Consider the following 22,555-nt stretch of genomic DNA (forward strand, 5'->3'; position numbering starts at 1 on the left):
GCTGGTAAGGAGTTTTCCAGGGTTTTATACTAAATATTTATGTGAAATCATGGCTTCTATTTTAGTTTTCTTGTACTGTTTTCCATGCACAAAAAGTTTAAATCCTCAGTTAACCTCTGGGCTGCATTTTTTTCCCTTTTTTCCATTTTTTCCCTTTTCCATGAGTGTTTTCTCTTGTGTTGAAAGAAAAGTTCTTGGCCAAAATGACTGTCTATCGTTTTCCATTATATGACTTGAATATAAAAGTGATTATACAAGCTGGTTGCTTGAAGTTCTATTTAACCTGAAGATACATTTTTCTGGCTGATGCGGTTAATTCATCATCTGAATTGCCAGCAGCCGCTGCGCGTGTTCAGCGTGTTTCCAGACAGGCCGCGCTCTCCAGGATCTTGGCTGTGGTTTTTGTCTTTTATTGTTATGAAATAGTCAGGGATTGCGTAGGCCCCTTAATGAATATGGATAAGAATATGTATTTAGTTGGTAACATAAGACAACATGACAGAGCCAGACAGGTTTTCTATAGCAAAAAAAAAAAAAAAAAAGGCAAAACCAAAGCCAGTTTCTGATTTCAGTTGCACCTTTTTGTTTCAACAGATTCAAGTGAATCCCGCTGGTCTTATTCCTGCCCAGTGAAACCATATTAAAAAATCAAGACAAATATCTATCTCCAGTACCTCTGAGGACATGATCAGGTTTATGTATTTTACCATGATTTTGGACACAGATAAATACATAAAAACACTTAACAGTGAAAGTATTACTGAGCACGCTCTGAGTTAATTCATTTATGTAAGTTTATCTCTAGGATAAGGTGACTTAAAACCCAGAGATAACTGTCCTCCTTATCCACACTATGGTATTTACTTTCTAGGATGAGCAATTTAAACTGCATGAATCATAGAAAGCAGACAAATGGTGGTGGTGGGTGGTGTTTTTTCTTTTTAAATTACCGAAATCAAAGGGCTATCTTAAAGAGTCGATGTAAGCAGTAGTTCAAAGTCTGGCTTACTCATCACACCACAGCGAGCAAATACTGCTCTGAGTTTTGGCTTGTTATAAAGCCTGGTCTGCTGGGGAGAAGCCAAAATGGAGAGTGAACTCCATCTGCTGTACTCTTCTCTTCCGCTGGAAGAAACTCACACGTTGTCTACTCAGACCAGCAGCCTGTTGCAAATTGGTTTTCAACAGGGAAGTTCATGCTCAAGTATTTATCAGTCCCCTCCTCGGAAAGTGAATTGCAGTCAGTCTGACCATTTAATGTTGCGGTCCCCTGGGTTAGCGGAAACAAAAGGTTTTATATGTGGAAGGTTGGGGTTTTTATTATATTGTGGGTGTGGATTTATGACTGCTACTCAGCTAAGACTAAGACTGGGCTCCTGATTTTATATCGAGACTTCTGATGTGATGTTCTCTCATCTTGTATGTTATATCTTTAACTCCTAAAAACTACATTTTCTTCCTTTTTCCTCAGGTAAAGCATCTCATACTGAAAATTACCATGCTTTGAACTCAGGGAAACCCGTGTTCATTCAGTAGTTCTGGAAATAAAGTCCTTCGCATGAGCTAGTTGAAACAGCATTTTATTTTTTAGAACTGTGAATACAGTTGGCATTCCAGTTTTCCCTGTTGGAGTCAACCTTTGTCAGTCACTTGTTCTGACAGGAGCATGGGAAAAAAAAGGACTATTAAGGAAAAACACTCATGACCATCTTATTGTGGGACATGAATTCTGGGAGGGGAACATTTGCCAGTAGGTTTGCTGTGTTTTTTAAAATGGTTGAATGTGAAGCTGACTTTCTTGAGATTCTTATTGCTGAGATTTTATTTTGTGCATCCTGTCTGTAGAAATCCAAATTTGTCTTAATATATATATAATGGTTCAGTTACTGAATACTGCGACCGTAGTAGTAAAGAAATACATGAATCTCCTCGTAAAGCTACGCTGATTTGTACTATTATGCAAGGGTTTATCTTTCTTCTGATCTCCTGGTAATTACAGCCCTAAAAGCTTTCAGACGTCATGTATCTTGCACACACTGAGTTTAAGCATATGAAGATAAGGATGTAATTACAATGGAGTTTTTGAGCCTGCCTTAGCCAAAACCCACCCATGGCAGCAGAAACTTTAGTTGCTAAAAGGCTGAAGATTTAGCAACTTCAGTTGCTAAAAGGCCCAGAAACCCAGAACTAACACAACATCAGACCGTTCTAAATTTTTACGTGGGTTTTGTGCTAATATTCTTCTCGCCTATTTGCAAAGCATTGGGTTTTCAAAGCGTTCAGCACAGAAGGGGTTATATTTGCATCTGCACTCTGCAATACACGCTCTCCTTTACCAATTTACCAGAGCCTTTGCAACTGAGGTATTGCTGACACACGGAAACACGCTTACTCATGTGCAGACCGAGTGCTTGTGTCATTTCATAGTAACCGTTCCTCTCTCCCTGCTCCCTGCAGGTGCTACCAGCTGGGGTCATTACACTGACAGCAGAAGCTGATGGCTCACACAATCCTCTCTTCTACTGAATAATTTGTTTTTCAGTATTTTCCCCTACTCCGAGCAGGCCAAGGACTTCATACAGCTGATCACACCTGCTGCACCGGTGGTTTTCTTTGGAGCTAACCTTCAGGTGGACAGTTATTTTTGTACTCCGAAATACTAAACTGTGCGCAGAAATTTCCATTTTGAACACAAGTTTAAGAAGAAGATTTTTATTTGTTGCTTAAAGACAAAGTTAATATACAGTTTGCAATTACAGAAATTATTGTGCCCCGCTTAGAACTGAGGTTGTGAAGGCAAATGTTACAGTACCCAAGATATACACAAGCAAATAACCTCCAGAAATAAACACAGACGACTACCAGTGTGTAATCACAGTGGCTCCCAGGCATACAGCTGTTGTGTATAAAGAGGCAGTGGAAGTCAGCTCTGTAAATGCTGAATCCTTGGTACGTAAAGAGACATTATCAAATATTTATTGCAGATTATACACAGTCATCCTCTGGGAAGCCGCAGTATTTTTTGAGGATGACATAGGTTCTGGCCAGAATCTAATGTCATATTGAAAGCTTCTGAACTTGCAGCAAGGCATCCATTAGCTTCAAGCACCTAACACCTCTAAGTCCTGACACATTTTCATGTTTTTCAATAACTAAAAAGGCGCCAGACTACACATTTTAAAAATCCTCCTTAAACATGTCACCTAGAATTGTTACTCATTTCCTCTCCTCCTCCTCATTCAAAAGCCACAAGTTTTTTGGCTAATGACTGGAAGGGGTTACTTTTGTTTAAATAGCCTAATCCTTTCTCTATTAATAGCTGTCTCTAAACAAATGTTATCTGACCTTCTAGTTCACGACAGAATTGGGTAAACTCAGCTGTTCAGGAACATGCCTTTTGGTGCCTAAGATATCTTTGGAAAGCAAGACTTTAGAGGAGGAATACCTTTGCAAGAACATCCTAGTATACATGCATAAGGAATGACTAGATTATTATAAATTTATCACAACAGGGGTCTGCCAACACAGAGAAACCCACACAAGGATGCATACAGGGTGATCCCGTGCTTTAAAAGGCACAAGTTTCTTTCAAGGGTATTTCTAGTCCAATCTGAAAAGATTTCTTCTGCCTACGGTTAAAATTTTCCTAGTTATTAAAGATTATGTCAATCTCAAGAAAGAAAAAAAATTATTCCTCAGTTTCTCTGGGCCTGTTTTAATGGGAAAAGCAGAATCTCAGTCGAAGTTACCAGGAACTCAAGCCAGGAGCGTTAACTTCCTACATCAAAATCCCACTTGTTTGGGAGTAAAGCTTTCATTGACTACAGCAGGAACTGGTCTGCAAATGCCAAGTTCTCTTTTATGGAGAAGCGTATCGGCCGAAGAAAAGTATGCTTTGCGTTGGGTTGTGGCGAATAAAGAAAAGGAAAGGATGGTCAGCATTGAAATCCTCTTCGATAACCATGCAGAGCATAGCAATGCCAGCAGTGGCAGCTGCAGCTTCTGTGCCTTCCTCATTCACTTCTACAAAAGCCTTGTGGACAATTTTGGAGAGAAAGAGGTCACGTGCCCCTGACATTCCTGACAAGTCAGCCTTGCCGTTGTCAAACACATCCAACAAGCCCATAGCGGCTAAATCTGATTTAAGGTCATAGCTTTCTTCTAGCTTAAACTTTGGCAAACGCACATGAACATCAGAGGAATACAGATGCTCTGGACGTGTCCATTCCTGGAGCTTCTCTACGGTAAGCTCCTTTTCCAGCTAGAATGAAAGAGACAGAGATAGTTACATATCACCAGTGCAGGAATATTTCCTTTTCAGTAACATTTACAAGGCGCTATACAACTATAAAGCAACTATACAAAAATTACCATACCCATATCTTTGATAGCTCTGTATAGATCAAACAAATGCTATTAAAGTTAAATGGAGTCAGTGCAGTTCTTACTTTACAAAGCAATGCAGACATTTGCTTTGTGCTGCAAGGTACAGAAGGGAAAAACATGCGCTGATAGTAACTAACCCCAGTCATTCTTACTGTTTAATCTAACTAAATGGAATTATGTAATTAAAAACAAGTAACAAAAATAATCACCAGAGAGCTCGAAGAAGCGGATGTGTTCCTGTTCATTTAATGGAAAGCAGTCTCACTACTTTAGGGCTAAGAAAATAAAAACTTTCACAGGTAACGAAAGAAAAGTTCTGTCATTAAAGGGGACAGGACAAGAGGTAATGGGCACAAACTTGAGCATAGGAAGTTCCACCTAAACATGAGGAGGAACTTCCTTACTTTGAGGGTGGCAGAGCACTGGCACAGGCTGCCCAGAGAGGTGGTGGAGTCTCCAACTCTGGAGACATTCCAAACCCGCCTGGACGCGTTCCTGTGCAACCTGCTCTGGGTGACCCTGCTCTGGCAGGCGGGGTGGACTAGATGATCTCCAGAAGTCCCTTCCAACCCTATGATTCTATGATTCTCGTCGTTAACTTCGTTTTCACAGTATTCCTCATGGTTCAGCTCAGCAAGCCAAAGGACACACGAACCAAAGCTACAAACCCAGAACACAACCCGAATATTCCTGATGCAGCACATACACATATTCTGTATTGCCGTGCTAGTAGAGCATTGTCTAAAACAATGCTTTAATAGATATGGGGCTCTGAGAACATGGGTTCATTAAGGCTTTAATTTTGAATGGTTGAACTTGTCCGTTAAACTGCACTAGCTTAGGTGGGTCACCTTCTGCAGTCCAGTGGAGTCATCTTCAATGTCATCAGGTAACAGGATGATCATACTAAGTTCTCTTCCATCGTAAGGCAGCTCTAAAACGCGGATCTTTGCTTCAGGGATATACCCAAAAGGAAATTTCTTTTTCTGATACATCATTTTCACTGTCTTTCTTTCATTCTGGAGGGATACAAGGTACCAAAAGTAAAAGTTAAGAAAATACTAATGTAAAGAACTGATAGCAAGCAAGTTAAAAATTGCTTCCTTACAAAAACTCTTCCTCCATTATATCAGGTGACTATAAAACTGCCTTCATCAGACTCCCGACTGCCTGTTTAATAGCAGTTTCTTCTGCAGACATAATGAGTTTGCATTATATTTGGTTCTCCTTTGGCTTCTATGCCACTGTCCTTGCAGAAACTGAAACGATTTCTGAGTTCCGGTACCTTTATATTGTTGTAGCCCCCAAAAGGACAACGTTAAAAGTCAAGAAAGATCAACTCTGTTCAGGATAAAGCAGATGACTGTACACAGTATCTTGTAAAGCTGTTGACACAAGCAGAATATAGAAGAAAATGGGGCTTAACCAAAATGTGCAATCATTTTAATAGTGTTTACCCAGCATCACAAAGAGGCAGAGCTCACAGCAGCCGAAACTGCTAGCAGACAGAAACTCTGCTAGGCACCGGCAGGGTCCTAAATCTATACGTGAGAATTATCTCTCCTACTATTCCAGTAAGTGAGAGAACAAACAGCTCAATGAATACAGAAAAATACTAAAATCGATAAAAAACCCTTTGGGTGAACTGAAAACATTCATGCAAGACTTTCTATTTTGTTTTATCATTTTATCTGTAAGCAGAACTTAACTTTAGCACCTAAGTTATTTGACCTTTTTGTTAGATATATACTACCAAGACATATCTGCATTACCTTATTTAACCGAAATGGCATGTCAGTGGTGTCGGCTTCATTAAATTTCTCTGCCCAGTTCCCTTTGAAATAAATAGCATTCACCAGCACGAGCCTGGTCATGCTGTCAACTGAGCCTTCGGACAGCAGATTAGGGATTTTACCTTCAGAGAGGGCAGAAAAAAAAGTCACAACAAAATCTTTTAATAAGATGATGGCATATAAAACGTACATGAAGAAACTGATGCCACGGAAATACTACAACTATAAAACTCTACTCCAGTACTGTAATAAAGCGTGTTTCAGTACCTGTCTCTCTACTTCACCGTCCTTTTTAATAGTATACACTACTGTAACTTTTGATATATAGTAATTTGATGAAAATGTAATATTTTTAGCTTAAACAGTCATGTATGACTCATCATGCACGAACGAGAGAACGCCCGCATTTAGGATTACTGGGTTTAGATATATATATACACAATACGGACAGGGACTCTCTAAAACAAATTCTCCAACTCATGAGTATAAATCTACATTTAGGCATCTCTCCTGCACTCACCGGCCTGAACACAAATAACAGAAGAGTCACAAGACTTATGGAACTGTTTAAACCTCTTGCTTAGGTATTTTCTGGTTCTGTCAATGCATCAAGTGAATATCCCAGAGTAAAATTAAACTGTTCCAAAGGTGGAAGGAAATAAAGCCTATTCCAGCTCCCGAAGTATGAAAACACAGACAGTTACTTCATTAACCAAAGTAGTTTACCTTCAGTTTTCTCCTCTATCCACTGGTTAATTTCTTTCCTGGCTTCATCAGAAGCCTGAAGAAAATCAACTGTAGCCAAATCAGCTCCATATAATTTCTGAGTGTTAGTCAGGAAATCCTAGATTTTGGAACGATAAGAATAGCTTTCAGTGCATGCAGATAAGAAAACATCTCTTTATGATGTAGATAAGGTGCCAGTCAAAGAGATTATCACCCACTCTGAGGTAGGGCTCTAACAGTGTGCTGCCTGCGGGGTTTCTGGCATTGGGTTGGGTTTTTTTTTTCCTTCTCAGAGTAAACCTCATAGCACACCTGTCACATACAGAGCTGATGGGGTGCTTACTGCAGGTGTTGCAATATTTACCTGTCATTCTCCTGAAATAGGCTCAAGCATAGCTAGAATAAAACAAAACTCTCCAAAAGAGCCGAAGAGGGGTAAAAATAGCAACCTAGGTACACACAAAGATATAATTCACTGGTGAAGAGGCATGTTGCTCAGACATGTTGGCCATCCCCTCCCAAAGAAATACAGTGTTTTCAAAAATATTTAAGCAATGTGGTACTAGACCAATGAAAATCCTAAAAAAGATGATTGCAACAGACACAGAGCTGGTTGCATCCGACAAAGCTGCTTGCAACAGAGTGGGATGTTATGATAGTTGCTCTACACTAAGAGCCTAGACAAGTCATTTTTCTCTTGAGCCCCAGAGCAGCAGAACCAAACAAGCAATGAAAAGGATTTGCTGTGCTACATCCTTTAGGTGAGATGTACAGATGTCCACAGATATGGAAATGCACATGCATGTATGCAACACTTTTGTCGACTGCCCAGTCACATTTAGAAATATGCCTAGAAATATTTCTACTTCCAAAATAGTCAAATAGCTACATTTCCCCACCAGGTTTCCACCACACCATCATGATCTGCACCAGCGTACCGGCAAAAAGCTGTAGGACTTCTCTCCGAAAAGCCGATTGGCAAGTCGTAAGAGATAGGGAGCGTTGCTTCTGTTTATATCCGTAGTCAGAGCCTGAAATCTTGAATGAACATCTTCAACTTCGTCAAAATGAAGCGTCTGAAATGAAAGAAGTGAACTAGCTGCTGCTAATAGTGTCTTTAAGGAACATACAGTATATCTATAGGGTGGGTGTGATCCAGCAGGTAGGTAAGTTGAAGAATGAGAAAAGAAGCTGGAAGCTGCTTAGAGACTTCTGTAAACCTCAAAGAGTGAGTGAAACGGCGCTACGCTGCCTGTATCAGGAGCTTAACCTGGTTTATACGCAGTCACGGCTGAAGCCGTTTCATCATAATCCCCCGAGTCCTGTCTGCGGGACGTCTGTGTGCCACCCCTCTGCAGAGCGCTGGCGACGAGGACTCATTCCCAGGTGGGGAACTGAAAAGAGAGACGATGCCACAGAGACACTTCAGCTTTCTCGCTTCACCCTTTGGCCCAAGGGAACCTGGGATTTTGCTTTTCAGAACACACAATCAGAACTAGCACAGGACTTAACTGAGCACTTAAGAAAGGCGAGGTCTTAAGAAAACTTAGAACAATTATCTGTTATGGGCTTATGAAAATATAACTGCTTTCGTAAGTGTGTGTATATATATATATATATAATTGTATCATCTTAAAAATCAAATGCATTACTGCAGTTTCTCTTTACCAGAACCTCCTTTCCCAGAGGCAAGCTGGCTAGCCAAGGCTTACAGATAGGACAGCAAGAGCTGCCAGACCTCATTGAGAGGGCAGACTAGACCAAAGCAGGGACATTTACATTAAAACTTAAATCATGTATTTCTCAGCAGGGAAGCTCACTACGAAACAACCACTGGATTCAAAGGAAAGCCCTCATTTTATCTCGCTGGCTTTTTGGCCAGACCTTGCTGCCCATGTTACTGCAAGCTGCGATGTGCATACAAATTGCTGAGGAAAACATCACGCAGGCAAATTACAATAGGGTTATGATCACAGAAACAGATTTCTATATGCTCGCAAACATCCCTTGACAGTTACCAACCACTGTCTCCTTAACTAGCTAAGGTTTTGTAAGTAAAGCATTATGGTATGGGAACATGCATTATTGAAGGTGACTGTGCTGAAACCCGTATTTTTTTTCCCCAAAGTTCCTTTTGCATGATTTCTGCTGTCAGTAGGTTTATCTTAGGCGGGGCTGTCAGTTTGATTACATGAAACATATGTTCAAAGTCTGTTTGTACAAGCAGTGAGAAAATAATTTTATTGTCTTATTCAGTAAGCACGGCACCACTCAACGGTATAAAACAGTTCCTCCTAAAGTCCAGAATACAAAGGTGAAATTATTCATAGGCAAATACATGGCGAGGGCTGCAATGAGAAGCCTCCCACGCCCTTTTGCACTAGTGAGCGTTAGCCTAACAAAGGGAAAAAATAATAGTGATCGAGTCCTTTCAGTGCAGGAGGCCTCAGGGGAAACTGGCACACGCCTGTGTACACCAGTTTTGCAACTGGTAATTAGTTGCTTTTAAGAACTACCCCACCTCACTTCAGGCTATGGTAAGAATAAGCATATAGGCTCAGCTCCTCCAAGATATCCGAGTGCCTAGCTGTTACTAAGATACCGATAATTAGGTAGCATCACCACGTATTATGATAGTTATTGTGCTTTAAATATAAAACTATATATTATTATTATTATTGTGTTTTTTACAAAATACACAGTGTTATTAGCAGTAATCATATCATTTGTAACCTTGTATTACAAAGCAATAGTTCTTTGTCAAAACGGCTCACGAAAACTAATAAGGCCTTGCTGCTGGAAACGCCAATCAATTTAAATGGAGACTGACTAATTAATGAAATTAATTTCCTACTTCAACAATTAACTTAATAAGTGAAATGAAGTAAGAAACAGGGGCCATCGCAAATATGGAGAGGGGGCTCTGGAGCAGGGCAGGCAGAAGGTAACTGCAAAAAGGAGCCCAAGGAAGACTCAGCGACCATGACAGAAATCTTGTCCTGAGCACATAAAAATAATACCCTCCTCTCATTTTGCCTCCACTAAACCACACCAATTTTTAATGTAAATAAAAGATACAGCACAAGAGAATCTTTTTTCACTAACCTTCAGCACCTGTGCCTCTGTGTTACCTTTGGCCCCTAAAAGGACCATGGCGAGAGCAGCAGAGACACTGGCAGGGGAGAAGAAAACATTTCCTGCCGGGTTGGTTTCATTGAACCTTCTGAGCAGATCGAGTGCAAATCTGCTGTTGGCATTACGCAGGTTCTCCATGGTTATAGCTGGAAAATAAACAGACAGTAAGGACTCCAGGAAACACTCTTCAAAATCCTAACCTTGTGTGACTCACAGAGTAGAGTCTGCATCAATCTGGTTGCAGCTGGGGACAGAAACAGCAAGAATTTAATTATCAGTCAAAAAAAAAAAAATCAGTCACGTCATTGAAAAAGCATTATTTTTTCCCCACATAAATTGTATATCCCCACATAAATTGTATATATAACCTTCCCTATCACACTAACTTTAAAGACATTATTTAAAAAAAAATTCCTTGCCTTCCACCTTGAAATGGGAAGTACATGTGCTGGCAGGATTGCAAGTTAGTCTTTCAGCCTCACAGACCCAGCAGACCCCAGAGCGCTCACTGACGCAGCTTTCCCCCAAGTCTTCTACCCAAATCCTGCACAGAAAACGCTCAAAGCGACTGCTCAGGGAGATATAGACACCTTTCTGCAAGCTGCCCATCTTCACGGCACAAACTGTGCCATGAAAAGGTGTCGATCCCGCCAAAGGCTTAAGTGTACGCTTACCTTCAAGCAGCGTAAAGCACCGCTACTTTGACCAGCCCGCTGTGCTGAGAACAAGTGAGCTACCTGCACGCTGCATCCAGCTACAAACGCACCTGAGTCCTGGACAGGGCTGAGCAGCCCAAAACACATGGGCAAGAGAGCCTGGGGGGTTGGCTAGCTGAAGGCAACGTACCGGCTAGCGAAGGCAAAAGGGGAGCGCAGAACAGAACAAGCTTCAGAGCTGGCACCGGGCGGCCGGAGCAGTGATTCATTTTGGTGAGACGCGCTCGGTGTTTTGGCCCTTGGAGTGGGGTGGGGTGACCGGTGGGAGGGCTGGGGCAGGTGTAAAAACCTACCTAAGGGCTACTAGCAGTACCGCTCGATGCTGGAAAACCTTCCTGCTGGCCCAGCTCAGACTCCTGCTTCTCTTTGCAGCTGGACTTTGGGGTTTGGCTGTTATCTAGCTTGTTTCCTCCTTCCTCAAGGGGTTTCATTTTAGCCGCGGGTACTTGTGCATCTGCCCCCAGCAGCCAGGGGAGCAGCCCAGTAATGCTGTTGGCAAGTACTGTCCAGACCCAGCTACGCGGAGGAGTCTGCAGCAGAACTTGGGTAGTTCCAGCACAGTCTTTAGCAAAATATCACTATCTGCTTCCACCGCCAAAAGGATAAACGTCCTGCATCTTTGCAATGTTCTTTTATCTAGCTCTATGCTAAAAAAAACCCCACAAACACAACGCCAAAAAACAACCACCAAAAAAAAACAAACCAAAAAAACAACGACGAAAGAAAACAACACACACAAAAAAAAAACCCTAATCACAGACCCAAAACAGTGCTTTTACTTTCGGTTACTCACACCACCGCACTGTGCAAGTTTTTCACCCAAACCAGCCGTTTCACAGCCCCCACCCGAAGGCAGCCGAGCGCCGCCGGCCGCCCCGACCAGACCCCGCCGCCGGGGGAGACGCGGGGGGGGACAACGGTCACAAGGAAGGGGAAAAAAAAAAAAAAAATCTGCTTTTCGTCCCGTTATCACCCCGTTCCACCCGGGGGCAGAGGTCTCCCACCCCGAAGCCTACCTACCTGCCTGGGCCGGCGCGGAGCGGAGGTGGCCGGGGCTGTCGGAGCCCCCGTCGGGGCGGGGCGAGGGGCGGGCCGCGGGGGCGGCCCGGATTTCCCGGGGAAAGATAAACTGTACGGCAAATTAGCACCGCCTGGATGATGAGCACCAAGTAGCCTTGGTTGGGAGCTGCGCACGAAAGGAGAGGTAGCGCTGGCACCGGGTCCTGCCCGGTGACAAACACTTGGCTGCGGCCCCCACCGCTGGGAAGGCTCCGCCGTGCGAGGGCAACCCCAAACTTCATGGTGCACAGCGTTCAGAAAATGACGTGCCTAAATTAACTCATCAATAATTTAGACAGTGGGATCCAGTGCACCCTCAGCAAGCTTGCTGATGACACCAAGCTGAGTGGTGCGGTCGACAGGCCAGAGGGATGGGATGTCAGCCAGAGGGACCTGGATGGGCTAGAGAGGTGGACCTGAGCAAACCTCATGAAGTTCAACAAGGCCAAGTGCAAGGTCCTACACTGGGGTCGGGACAATCCTCATTATCAATACAGGCTGGGGGATGATGTGATAGAGAGCAGCCCTGCGGAAAAGGACTTGAGGGTACTGCTGGATGAAAAGCTGGACGTGAGCCAACAGTGTACACTTGCAGCCCAGAAAGCCAATCGCATCCTGGGTGGCATCAAAAGAACTGTGGCCAGCAGATCCAGAGAGGTGATCCTGCCTCTCTACTCTGCTCTCATGAGACCCCACCTGGAGTACTGTGTCCAGCTCTGGAGCCCTCAGCACAAGAAGGACATGGACCTGTTGGAGCAGGTCCAGAGGAGGGCCACAAAGATGATCAAAGGGCTGGAGCACCTCTCCTATGAAGACGGGCTGAGAGAGTTGGGGTTGTTCAGCCTGGAGAAGAGAAGGCTCCGGGGAGACCTTATAGCAGCCTTCCAGTACCTGAAGGGGGCCTACAGGAAAGCTGGGGAGGGGCTGTTTGCAAGGGCATGCAGCGACAGGACGAGGGGCAATGGTTTTAAACTAGAGCAGGGTAGGTTTAGATTAGACATTAGGAAGAAGTTCTTTACAATGAGGGTGGTGAGACACTGGAACAGGTTGCCCAGAGAGGTGGTGGAGGCCCCATCCCTGGAGACATTCAAGGCCAGGCTTGATGAGGCCCTGAGCAACCTGATCTAGTTGAAGATGTCCCTGCTTTCTGCAGGGGGGTTAGACTAGATGACCTTTAGAGGTCCCTTCCAACCCAACACATTCTATGATTCTGCTACATAGAAGCTGGTTGTACTCTTATCAAGAAATAACTGTTTTCTTCATACTACAAATTAAAAAAAAAAAAAAAAAAGAAGCATCATGTACAGTTGAAAAAAAGAAAGTCTTACAGCACTTTCAGTTCTTTTATTATCTCAGGAACAGAAACAGCAAAACAAATCACTGTTACCAGGAAAGCTGTTTCAGCTGTGTCTTTGGTATTATACAGTTAAACTAACATGTTTCAGACATTGTGAATAAGAAAAAATATTTAAGAATAGCAAAAAATTAAAGCTTTGTCATTTAAATATTGCATAGGCACCATATGCTTTTTCATTACATTCTTTGTTATAGGACTGATAAACTAGGTGATAGGTAATAAAACCAGGTGTCCTGTGGCGATAAAACAAGGCTCCTCACCCCTTGAATACCCTATAAGGACATTTGGTACAAAGACATACTTTTATTACCATTCCTCCCTAAGTGCTCATCCAGTTATTATCCAAAAACACACCCCTATTTAGTCAGGATGCTTAACAACACTGGGAACAGGCTGCCAAAGCTTCCTTTCATCTCTAGGAAATGTATCACGGCATTAAAAAACAAAAAATTAAAAAAAAAAAGAGGGATGGGAAGAAAAAGGGAGAAGGAAGCTAAAGATGTGCTCCAGCCTCATCAGAAACAGAATTAACTTCTTCCTTTCTCATGAGATGTCACTGCCTGACTTGCTGCCAGGTGGCCACAAAAAGAGAAGTGCAACGGGGACCGCAAGGACAGCCAAAGCTTTCATTGAGGAAGCGGGATGTTTCATGTGTCACCAAGAATTCAGAGACCCCCGCACTCGGGTGCACAGGGCAAGAGAGATGGTGTTAATGACAGTTGCTGTGTATGTTATTCTAGTCAAGCCTGTGATGAAGACCACAGAAATTCAGGCACAGTTGAAAGAGACAATTAGTGCAAAAAGAGCAGCCCTTTTGTAAAGAAACAGAACATTACTGAGTAATGGTGGCTCTTCTGCCATGACATCTCCTTTTTAGGGAGAGCAAAATCTGCCACAGAACAAAATGCTGGAAGTTTTGTTGTGCCGGATGAAGAAGAGGAACGGATGATCGGCAGTGAATTCTGGAACGATCATTGCACAGCGCAGCATCATCACTCCTGCTGTGGCAGCTGCTGCTTCAGTGCCTTCTTCGTTGACTTCCACAAAGGACTTGTGAACTACTTCAGAGAGCACCAACTCGTTGCCAGCTGAGATTCCCGAGAAGTCTGCCTTCCCCAAGTCAAACGCATCAGGCATTCCCATGCTGCTCAGAAGGGGTTTCAGATCATAATTTTCTTCCAGTTTAAATTTGGGTAAAGACACCTTCATCTCTGTACAGTCCATCATTTCAGGATTGATCCAATCTATCAGCTTCTCATACGTAAGTTCTCTTTCCAGCTAAAGCAAAACCCCAAAGTTACATAATTAAAATGAGAAGAGAGTCAGTTTTTACATAGCTTAAAGTGGCGATTACTGTGTTTGTTTACATAGTGCATAATATGCATCTTTTTTTCCAGGTTTTAGAGGGTCTCAAGTCAAAAGTCAAGTTATACTTCTCACTAGAAACTAGTGAGATCAATCCCATATGCTTTCTGGCAGATACGATAACGATCAGTCCCTTCCACGTAAAGTTTACTTTTATAAACACGTTAGATTGGTGGGGTTTTTTTTTTGTTTGGTTGGTTTTTGTGTGGTTTGCCTTTTTTTTTTTTTTTTTTTTTTTTTTTACATAGGGGAAGCAAAGGCACAGAAGAACTGGTGACAAGGTCCCAAAGGAACTGAACCCAGTTCTACTGTCTCTTAACCACAGGATCCTCCTTCAGCTTGACAAGCCAATGAAAAAGTCTGCTCACAATGCCCTTTGCAGTCAGTGTTAGAAAGCCTTATTAAGAAATTCTTTGTCCAGAGCATGAAATAGCCAAAACTTATCTCCAAGACAGAAGAGATCCTACACTTTCCTGTGAGCCTGGTTCCAGATGGTGGGCCAGAGACAATCTGCCAGCTGTTCAGAACAGAAGATCTATGGGACAAACTATAGGACTTCCTAAGCACTCCCCCAAATCCCCTCTTACCCTAAATGCTGCTCATCATACTATGCCTTCACCACAACCACAGCTAACCTCTGCTCCTGAGGAGGGTCAGGTCTTCTTCCAAAGCCCCTGGCTAAGGGGGCAGCACACAGCGTGACCCGTAGTGACACAAGGCATGCCAATCACTTTGGGGGCAGGGAGGTGTGGGATATTTCAGCTGGTGTTGAGCACCAGTGACATAATAGCTTTGGAATTGAACTACAATATCAATATTCAGTATCAAACTACTCTTCCCTGGAAGGATAAGACTGTCTTCATCTTTAGCTCGACTTACGGTTTCCAAGCCAGTGGATTCATCCTGGATTGCATCAGGGAGCAGGATGATCATGCTGAGTTCATTACCAACGTAAGGGAGCTCAAGGATTTTGGTCTGGAAGTCCCCAATATAGGTCATGTTAAATCTATCCTTCTTGAACATCATCTGCACAGGCTTGGTCTCATTCTAAAAATAAAGAGATGTCAACAGTTAGTATTGAGCTAGTATGTTGGTCTCAAAATACAAAGCAGGCGTCCAGCTACTCAGGGCATTTTAGAATTTGGATAAAGAGAACTAACCACACCACAGAGTACAGCCCCACCACTGTCCTTTGTAAAGCAACAGATAAGAAGCAAGGATTCCCGAGATTTATTTTTTTAGTTACTAATGTGGAAATGTCTGTGATGTCCCCTTTAAGGCAAAGGGATAAGGACACATAAATTTGCTCACTTAAGAACTAGTGACAAGCACTAAACAGAGTCGGTAAGATGCAGGGCCCGTGTTCCTTCCTTTAAATGAACACAAAATAATTTTAAGATATGTATTTTCATTTTTAGTCCATATAGCTCCAAGCACTATAACAATGAGGAATTAAAATATTTCAAAATTACACTAAAAATGCCAAGAAAGTGAGAGCATTATTTTGAATTCTTAAGTCACATGGATAGTAAGAAGGGGGAAGATTTTTCTTCTCAATTTTATCCTCTGCTATCTCCTTCCATTTTCACAGGGAGCATCAGCTACTATTGTTTACTTTTTGGTTAAGGGTTTCATTGCTTTCTCGCTTACCTTCACAAGATAACCATGCAAGTAATTTTTGTTTTTAAAATAAAGCCCATTGAAACAATGCCCACAGCAAATATGGCAGAAATTCTTTTGCAGCAGCAATGACACATATGAAAAGGACGGAAAAGCAATGAAAAGGCCACACAGCATGTGAAAATTATCCAGCGAGTCATAAGAAGTGCAAAAGCCAGAAAATGTCACACAATGTTGGAAAGGCTCCTGGGATGCTAAACTAAATCTTTGCTACTGGGCAGACTGTAAAATAACTAGCTTAAAACTTCATGGGATTTCCAACTGCTCATTTGAACCAACTTGCAGCTTTCTGCAGCTCATCAGTAGCTAGTCATTAGTAGGATGAAAATACAAACTTAAGCCATTTGGTTTTACAAGGAAAGAGATATGCAGTTGTTTGCCTATCTAAAAGTGAGTTCCTTGGATAAGCCAAGGCAGCATTCCCCAGCCTTACAACTTTCTCCAATAGTTACCTGGATCCTAAAGACTCTGATCTTAAAATAATAATAGACTGAAGACGACTTACATTCAGAAGTTCCTGCGCATCTAGAAGCGCTCTTTTTTGCCTGTAACCTAAAGGAACATTTCTTTTCTTATCCACACCAGTTTTATGCTAAAATAATGAAGTTCACTGACTTCTATGAAGTTATTCACAACTCTCAAACAGCCTGACAACTTCACTCAACTGTTTTCTTCTCCTCAGTTCTGTTTTAAGTTCTCTAACTATATAGAGGGCTACTTCTCTAATAAACATGAAGGGTAAAGAAGAGACAGAATGAAAGAAATACTTAATTGCTATATTACAGTTTCTAGAAATTGTGTGAAACCTAACAGAAACTACACAAAGAGAGTGTTCATATTAAAGGAGGGGATATAAAGAATTTCATACAGCCTACCCAAGGTAACCCTGCTTGAGTGATTTTTTTTTTCTTATGAGTTAAATGTATTCATTTCAGAGTACTTTGGAGTAACAGTGTATCATCAGCATTTTAGCACATCATACCTTGTTAATATGAAATGGCCTTTCTGCTGTACTGCTTTTGTTGAACTGCTTTTCCCAGTTGCCTTTGAAATAGATGGCATTCACCAACACAAGTCTCGTCAGTGAATTGATAATCCCCTCCGCCAACAGGTTCTGAATTTTACCTTTATGATACATAGGAAAAAAACCCCAATTTTTAATAATTACATATATGTCAAACTTATCTAATATAGTATATACTCTGTAATTAATACACTATAGAGAAGATGATTATGTACCAAACAGAGCAAGAGCTTAATGTTTGGGTTTTTTTAATTCACAATATTATATCTTGAAACAGCTGTTTAGCCAAGCCCTGGCTGCCATTAAATACAACAGGGCATTCTGCAAAACACTCACCTTCAGTCCTTTCCTCTACCCAGCCATTAATTTGTTTTCTGGAATCCTCTGAAGCATTCACAAAGTCAGTCTGTTCTAGTCCAGCATGGTAGAGTTTCTGACTCGACTCTATAAATGACTGACATGAACATTCAGAACAGTTTTTTAGCAATATATTTTACTGCCATTCAGCCACAGATGATTCTTAAATATACCAAGAAAGTCTGACTGCTTTTGCTCCCCAACTCCATATAGAGCCATTAAAGTTTTGTCTGACATGTTCCTATTAGGTTTTATACCACCTATTTGAACTAGGAATTGTCCACTGTATGTTATTAACTCAAATGGCTTGTTAACTATGCTAGGAAGTTCTACATAACTTAATTGAGAATTACATGGCTAGTTTTTAGGGTGGTTTTTTTTTGCTTCAGTGAGAGAACGCATACTTTTGTAAGCTTCTCTCTACATAAATTTCATTGTTAAATCTCCCAGACTAATAGCAAACTTTTAATTCGGAGAGGAAACTGACTTTTCTTAGAGAGGGAAAAAACATACCTTATCTCTGGTTTAATATAGTTAGATCTTTGTAACACAGATGCAAAGGTTTAGAGTACAATCCATGTAAATTTTACCAATTAGACAAATGAAACACTAGCATTCTTCATAAAAAGAATCACTGTATATCACTCCTGGGGAAAAAAAACCAAGAGCCTTACATCTTATTGCTTCTAGGGAACCATCTAAAGAAACATGTATAACACAATACCTATTATCCTTATTCAGATCATCTGATAAGAAGAGTCTTCATCTGATAAAGAAAGTCTTAAGAGTCATGTACTCCTCTTAGTATGTTCTCTGGATGACTTACATAACAGAAAAACTACAAAATACTGCCCATGCTGAAAAGCAATAACAATTCTTTTTATCATATTTACACACACTCAAGCGAAAAGAGATACATCAATTATTTCTCCCACAGCCAAAAAAAATGAATGGATTATGGAACCCTGAAGACTTAGAGTTTGATGGATTTTACAGTGATTTGCACCAGTTGTGCATTCAGATCATAAGCCATCTAAAAGGAGCTTCTCCGTGAAGTTCAGATACTGGGCTTTGGCACAATCTATCACATTGGTAGGCCTCAGCCTAGAAAATTTGGAAAGTAAAGCCCAAAGCCTACCTTTGACCTCTGAAGGAAACAGGTAGCAAGTACATTATCCTAAAAAAACACCACTAATTTAATTGTTACTTACTGAGAGAAACTCAAATGTCTTTTCTCCATAAAGTCGGTTAGCAGTTCTCAGTATATATTTGGTGTTCGGATCATTAATTTCAGAGAGAAGTGATGGATACCCATTGTGAGCATCCTCATCTTTGTTCAGAGAAAGCACCTGCAGAAAGACAAACATCCTCAGCAGAGTCCATGCCTTTGCTAAACACACTTGCTTCAGCACAATTAGTTTTTTTATTTTAAAATGACTTTTGGGTTTAAGAACTGTGACTTGAAGCCACAATATTTTTCATCACATCTCCCATCTGGAGCTTATCATCCAAGTCACATGTGATGCACCCAGCCAGATGTTGTATAAGTAATAAATTAGGATGCAGACGAGTCAGCAGCATGGAGTTTCCTTTACTCAAGTCAAGCATTAGAGGATCACAAAACAGCTGAGGTTGGAAAGGACCCCTGGAAGTCACCCCCCTGCTCAATTAGTGCCATCTACAGCTGATAGCCCAGGGCTGTGTCCAGATGGATTCTAAATATCTCCAACTATGGGAATAGTATCATTTTGGAGGAACTTTTATAGATTTAAATGAAAACAAGATACATGTTTATAGTCTTCTCCCACTTTGCAAAAAGAGGTAAACATAATAACAACAATGACTGATTATGCATTTAATACTGTCAATTGCATATGTAAAAATAAATGCCAAGTGGTATTTGACACCTGAGCAATTTAAAAAAATTTAAGCAAGGTGCAGCCACTATTTTTACATGCATAAAGGGTGGATTTTTAATTTATTTTTTTTTTATGTGCCTGGATACATTTTCAGAACATGTATAGTCTAATATCAAGCCCAAAGAAGACAGAAGAAAATATTATGTAACTAGAGAGTAATCAAACCTACAAAAAGCCCATGGTACATCTTAATGACAACTTGAAAGAAGATCTCTGCCCCAAAAAAAACCAAAAAACCCCACCCAATAAAACCCAGGAGCCTCTTAATTTCACACTGAAGGAAGCTCAGGTACCGCTTATATACATACCAAAGGAAGACCTCTGCTCTGAGACCAGAAGAACAATAAGAGTTTAGCATAAGTGCAGATAACAGGCATAATAGATTTGTTGTTCATATGCTCCCAAATTTAATATGCTAAGTTTATTTAGACATACCTTTGCTATTTGGGCTTCAGTGTTACCTTTTGAACCCAGCAAAATCATAGACAAAGCAGAAGAAATACTAAAAGGTGAAAAGAATAGATTCTGCCTGCTTTTGTTCTCAGACAACTTTCTTAAGAGGTCGAGTGCAAAAGTGGTATTTGCCACACAGAGGCTGTCCATGGTTCAGAGCCTGGGAGATAAAACACAAAACAAGAACGGCTCAAATTTATTTGAATACAAACTGGTAAGTTATTTCTATCTTTTACATTTCCCAGTATGAACTATGCAGCAAGTGTCATAATTAGGCTGGAAAACTATCAACTCACTGAAAAACTGATTTGGTAGAACAAGCACCTTAAAGCCTATACTAGGCACCTGAGTTATTTTAGGGATTTATTTTTTGCTTTTCTATTTCAATCCCATACCTGTAACAGAGACAGCAATTCCCACTGGTGTCATTAGACTCTTCACTGGGTAAATAATATTACATCTTTTGAGATTAGCCTACACAACATCATTTTGTTTAGGATTTATTAAAACAAGTCTCTTTTGACTTCACACAGACAATTATTTGCCTTTATAGGAAAACCAGAGCAAAAAGTTAGGCATCAGAATGGCAGAATTAGAAACTCTTACCTTCTCTAAGTCTATATATCTTCAGAATTACCTTCAGCTTACTCTTATGTGTGCACGCTGCGTTTTAAACCTAACAGCCAGTCTGGTAGAAGTCAGCAAAATGACTTGATCTACAAGATTAAGAGAGAAAAGAAAAAAGTTATTTGGTCAGCACAGCAGATTACTGTAATTTCCTGCTGTAGTACAACAAAAAAATCAAAGTCCATTTCAGTTCCATTTTATTGCCTACAACACGGAAACACACATAATAAAAAAAATCTGCTTATAGATAAGTTTGTGGTACATGCACACTCAAACACGTGTAACTTGAAGCCTGTCATACTCTACCTACATCAGCTGTGTAGGTAGTTAACTAACCTAGGATTAAACCACACACCTATAAAAGGAGCAATAAATACTACAATGCTGAGTTAACTACAGATAAGCATCAGCAGACATCTTAAAGATATCAGCTGGTAGTAAAGGTTTCTGTGTTCTGCTTTTCCATTAAGGCCGTGCCTAGTGTTGATACGTTGCCACAAAATACAAAACCTACACCTAGTTCATTTTACTAATTCATTATCTCAAACAAATAGGTGGAGAGAACAAGTTTCTGCAGGCATGATTTTCCACCCAAGAAAAGGTTTCTGGATGCCCTGACTCTGTGTGTTCCTAGCATGATGGACGTGAAGCATATGTTCTCAGCAGCAGACACCTATGCTTTAGGACAGTCTTTATGAACAGAAAGGCTGTATCCAGATTAAGCAGCCGATACACACTGCAGCGTCTCTCCCAGCTACTAGTTCTGCCATGGGGGAACCTGGCCGGAGCACGACGCAGCTCGCCTGCGGCACAAGAGATACATCCCACCAAGACTACGGCATGGACTAGTGCCTGGTATATGCGGATGTCTCCCCTCCTTGCCTCAGCGCGGCCACAAGCCCACTGCTTCAAACACAGCCCGAGGGGAAAGCCGGGGTGATGCGCACCAGGCGGTGCCCATCTCCACAGAGGAAGCTGCGGTCTGCGGCACAGCCATCCCTTTTCCCACCCCCTGAGCCCGCGGCATGCTTCCTTGAGGGAAAGGGGCGTCATTTTGGATTTGGAGAGTCGGGAACGACGTTAAAACACTTGCAGGGTAAGATCGCCGACAGCTCCGGGTAGCGGCTCCCCCGCTTCGCGCCTCTCCGGTGGGACACAGGGGGTGACAGAGCCCCGCCGCGGCCCCACCACCGCCGGCTCCGGCCCCAGCAGGAGCGGGGAGGGGCCGGGAGGAGCCCCGAGGAGCTGTCGCCGTGCCCGTACGCTCGGCCACACGAAGCCGAGGGCTTGGCACTCGCCTGGGCGTAGCGCTGGGGAACGGGAAAGGAGGGACAAGACCCTCCTCCGCCCCCGCACCAGTTAAAACTCCACATGTCCGCGGTGTCCCCCTCACTCCTACACACAGAAAGCATTCCCTACGCACCGCTACAACTCCCGCTGACAAGAAGCAGAAACCGCGTCACGAAAGAGGAGGGAAAAAACACCTAAAAATAATAGAAGCAATGTCATGCAGCCTCCGCTTCCTTATTAAAAAACCGCCAGCTTCCCGCAGATAACAAAACCTGCAGGACAGCGGAGCCGCCGCACTCACCCCACAGGGCACCGCGCTCCCCTGCTCCCCTCCTCCCGGGCCCAGCCCTTCCTTCCCTTCCCTTCCCCCGGAAGCGTTGCCGAGCTGGGGGAGAGGATGGGGGAAGCTCGGCCTCTGCTCAGCCGCGCCCCGGGCTTTTGCCAAAATGGCCGTTGGGTCCCTGCCGTTGCAGCGGGGAAGGGCCGCAGCCCCTTGGGCGAAATGGCCGCCACCCTCACAGGCCTCTCACTGACGTTGTATCTCGGCGGGCCTCGCCTCGCTATTGCCGGTGATTTTCCACCTTTGCCTCCCTCTGGTGGCAGAGCTGACAGAAAACGCCACCAGTCCGTGAGGGTTTATTATTATTAATAATTATTTTTGAAGTGGG

At 42.3% G+C, this 22,555-nt stretch overlaps 2 protein-coding genes across 5 annotated transcripts; both read right to left on the reverse strand.

Moving 5' to 3' along the window:
- Nucleotides 1-2,702: 2,702 nt before the first annotated feature.
- LOC134511687 (leukocyte elastase inhibitor-like) lies at nt 2,703-11,899 on the reverse strand. Of its 2 annotated transcripts, none has more exons than XM_063326026.1 (7): nt 11,777-11,899; nt 10,011-10,186; nt 7,844-7,981; nt 6,906-7,023; nt 6,159-6,301; nt 5,238-5,405; nt 2,703-4,261 (listed from the first exon to the last, which is right to left on the reverse strand). In XM_063326026.1, the coding sequence occupies exons 2-7, from the start codon at nt 10,176-10,178 to the stop codon at nt 3,860-3,862; spliced, it is 1,137 nt and encodes a 378-aa protein (XP_063182096.1). In that variant the 5' UTR covers nt 10,179-10,186; nt 11,777-11,899; the 3' UTR covers nt 2,703-3,859. The 2 variants fall into 2 exon arrangements, with proteins under 2 accessions (XP_063182096.1, XP_063182097.1); XM_063326027.1 differs by lacking the exon at nt 11,777-11,899 and adding an exon at nt 11,050-11,447.
- Nucleotides 11,900-13,139: 1,240 nt separating this feature from the next.
- Nucleotides 13,140-22,461, reverse strand: LOC134511686 (serpin B6-like). 3 transcript variants are annotated; one of them, XM_063326022.1, is made up of 8 exons: nt 22,189-22,461; nt 20,577-20,686; nt 19,953-20,130; nt 18,810-18,947; nt 17,578-17,695; nt 17,200-17,342; nt 15,417-15,584; nt 13,140-14,450 (listed from the first exon to the last, which is right to left on the reverse strand). In XM_063326022.1, the coding sequence occupies exons 3-8, from the start codon at nt 20,118-20,120 to the stop codon at nt 14,046-14,048; spliced, it is 1,140 nt and encodes a 379-aa protein (XP_063182092.1). In that variant the 5' UTR covers nt 20,121-20,130; nt 20,577-20,686; nt 22,189-22,461; the 3' UTR covers nt 13,140-14,045. The 3 variants fall into 3 exon arrangements, with proteins under 3 accessions (XP_063182092.1, XP_063182095.1, XP_063182093.1); XM_063326025.1 differs by having other exon boundaries at nt 22,082-22,191; XM_063326023.1 differs by lacking the exon at nt 22,189-22,461 and adding an exon at nt 22,021-22,164.
- Between the last annotated feature and the right edge of the window lie 94 nt (nt 22,462-22,555).

This window comes from Chroicocephalus ridibundus, chromosome 2 (assembly GCF_963924245.1).
Source record: "Chroicocephalus ridibundus chromosome 2, bChrRid1.1, whole genome shotgun sequence".
NCBI classification, from domain to species: domain Eukaryota; kingdom Metazoa; phylum Chordata; class Aves; order Charadriiformes; family Laridae; genus Chroicocephalus; species Chroicocephalus ridibundus.

Excerpts from the sequence above, each read along its gene's own strand:
- LOC134511686 (XM_063326022.1), bottom strand. The coding sequence starts at position 20,120 with ATGGACAGCCTCTGTGTGGCAAATACCACTTTTGCACTCGACCTCTTA. Across the intron at positions 17,343-17,577 it reads GGTAGAGGAAAGGACTGAAG|GTAAAATTCAGAACCTGTTG; the intron begins GTGAGTGTTTTG and ends TGTATCATAAAG. Across the intron at positions 14,451-15,416 it reads AATCCACTGGCTTGGAAACC|CTGGAAAGAGAACTTACGTA; the intron begins GTAAGTCGAGCT and ends GTTTTGCTTTAG.
- LOC134511687 (XM_063326026.1), bottom strand. The coding sequence starts at position 10,178 with ATGGAGAACCTGCGTAATGCCAACAGCAGATTTGCACTCGATCTGCTC. Across the intron at positions 6,302-6,905 it reads GATAGAGGAGAAAACTGAAG|GTAAAATCCCTAATCTGCTG; the intron begins GTAAACTACTTT and ends CCCTCTCTGAAG. Across the intron at positions 4,262-5,237 it reads ACTCCACTGGACTGCAGAAG|CTGGAAAAGGAGCTTACCGT; the intron begins GTGACCCACCTA and ends CTTTCATTCTAG.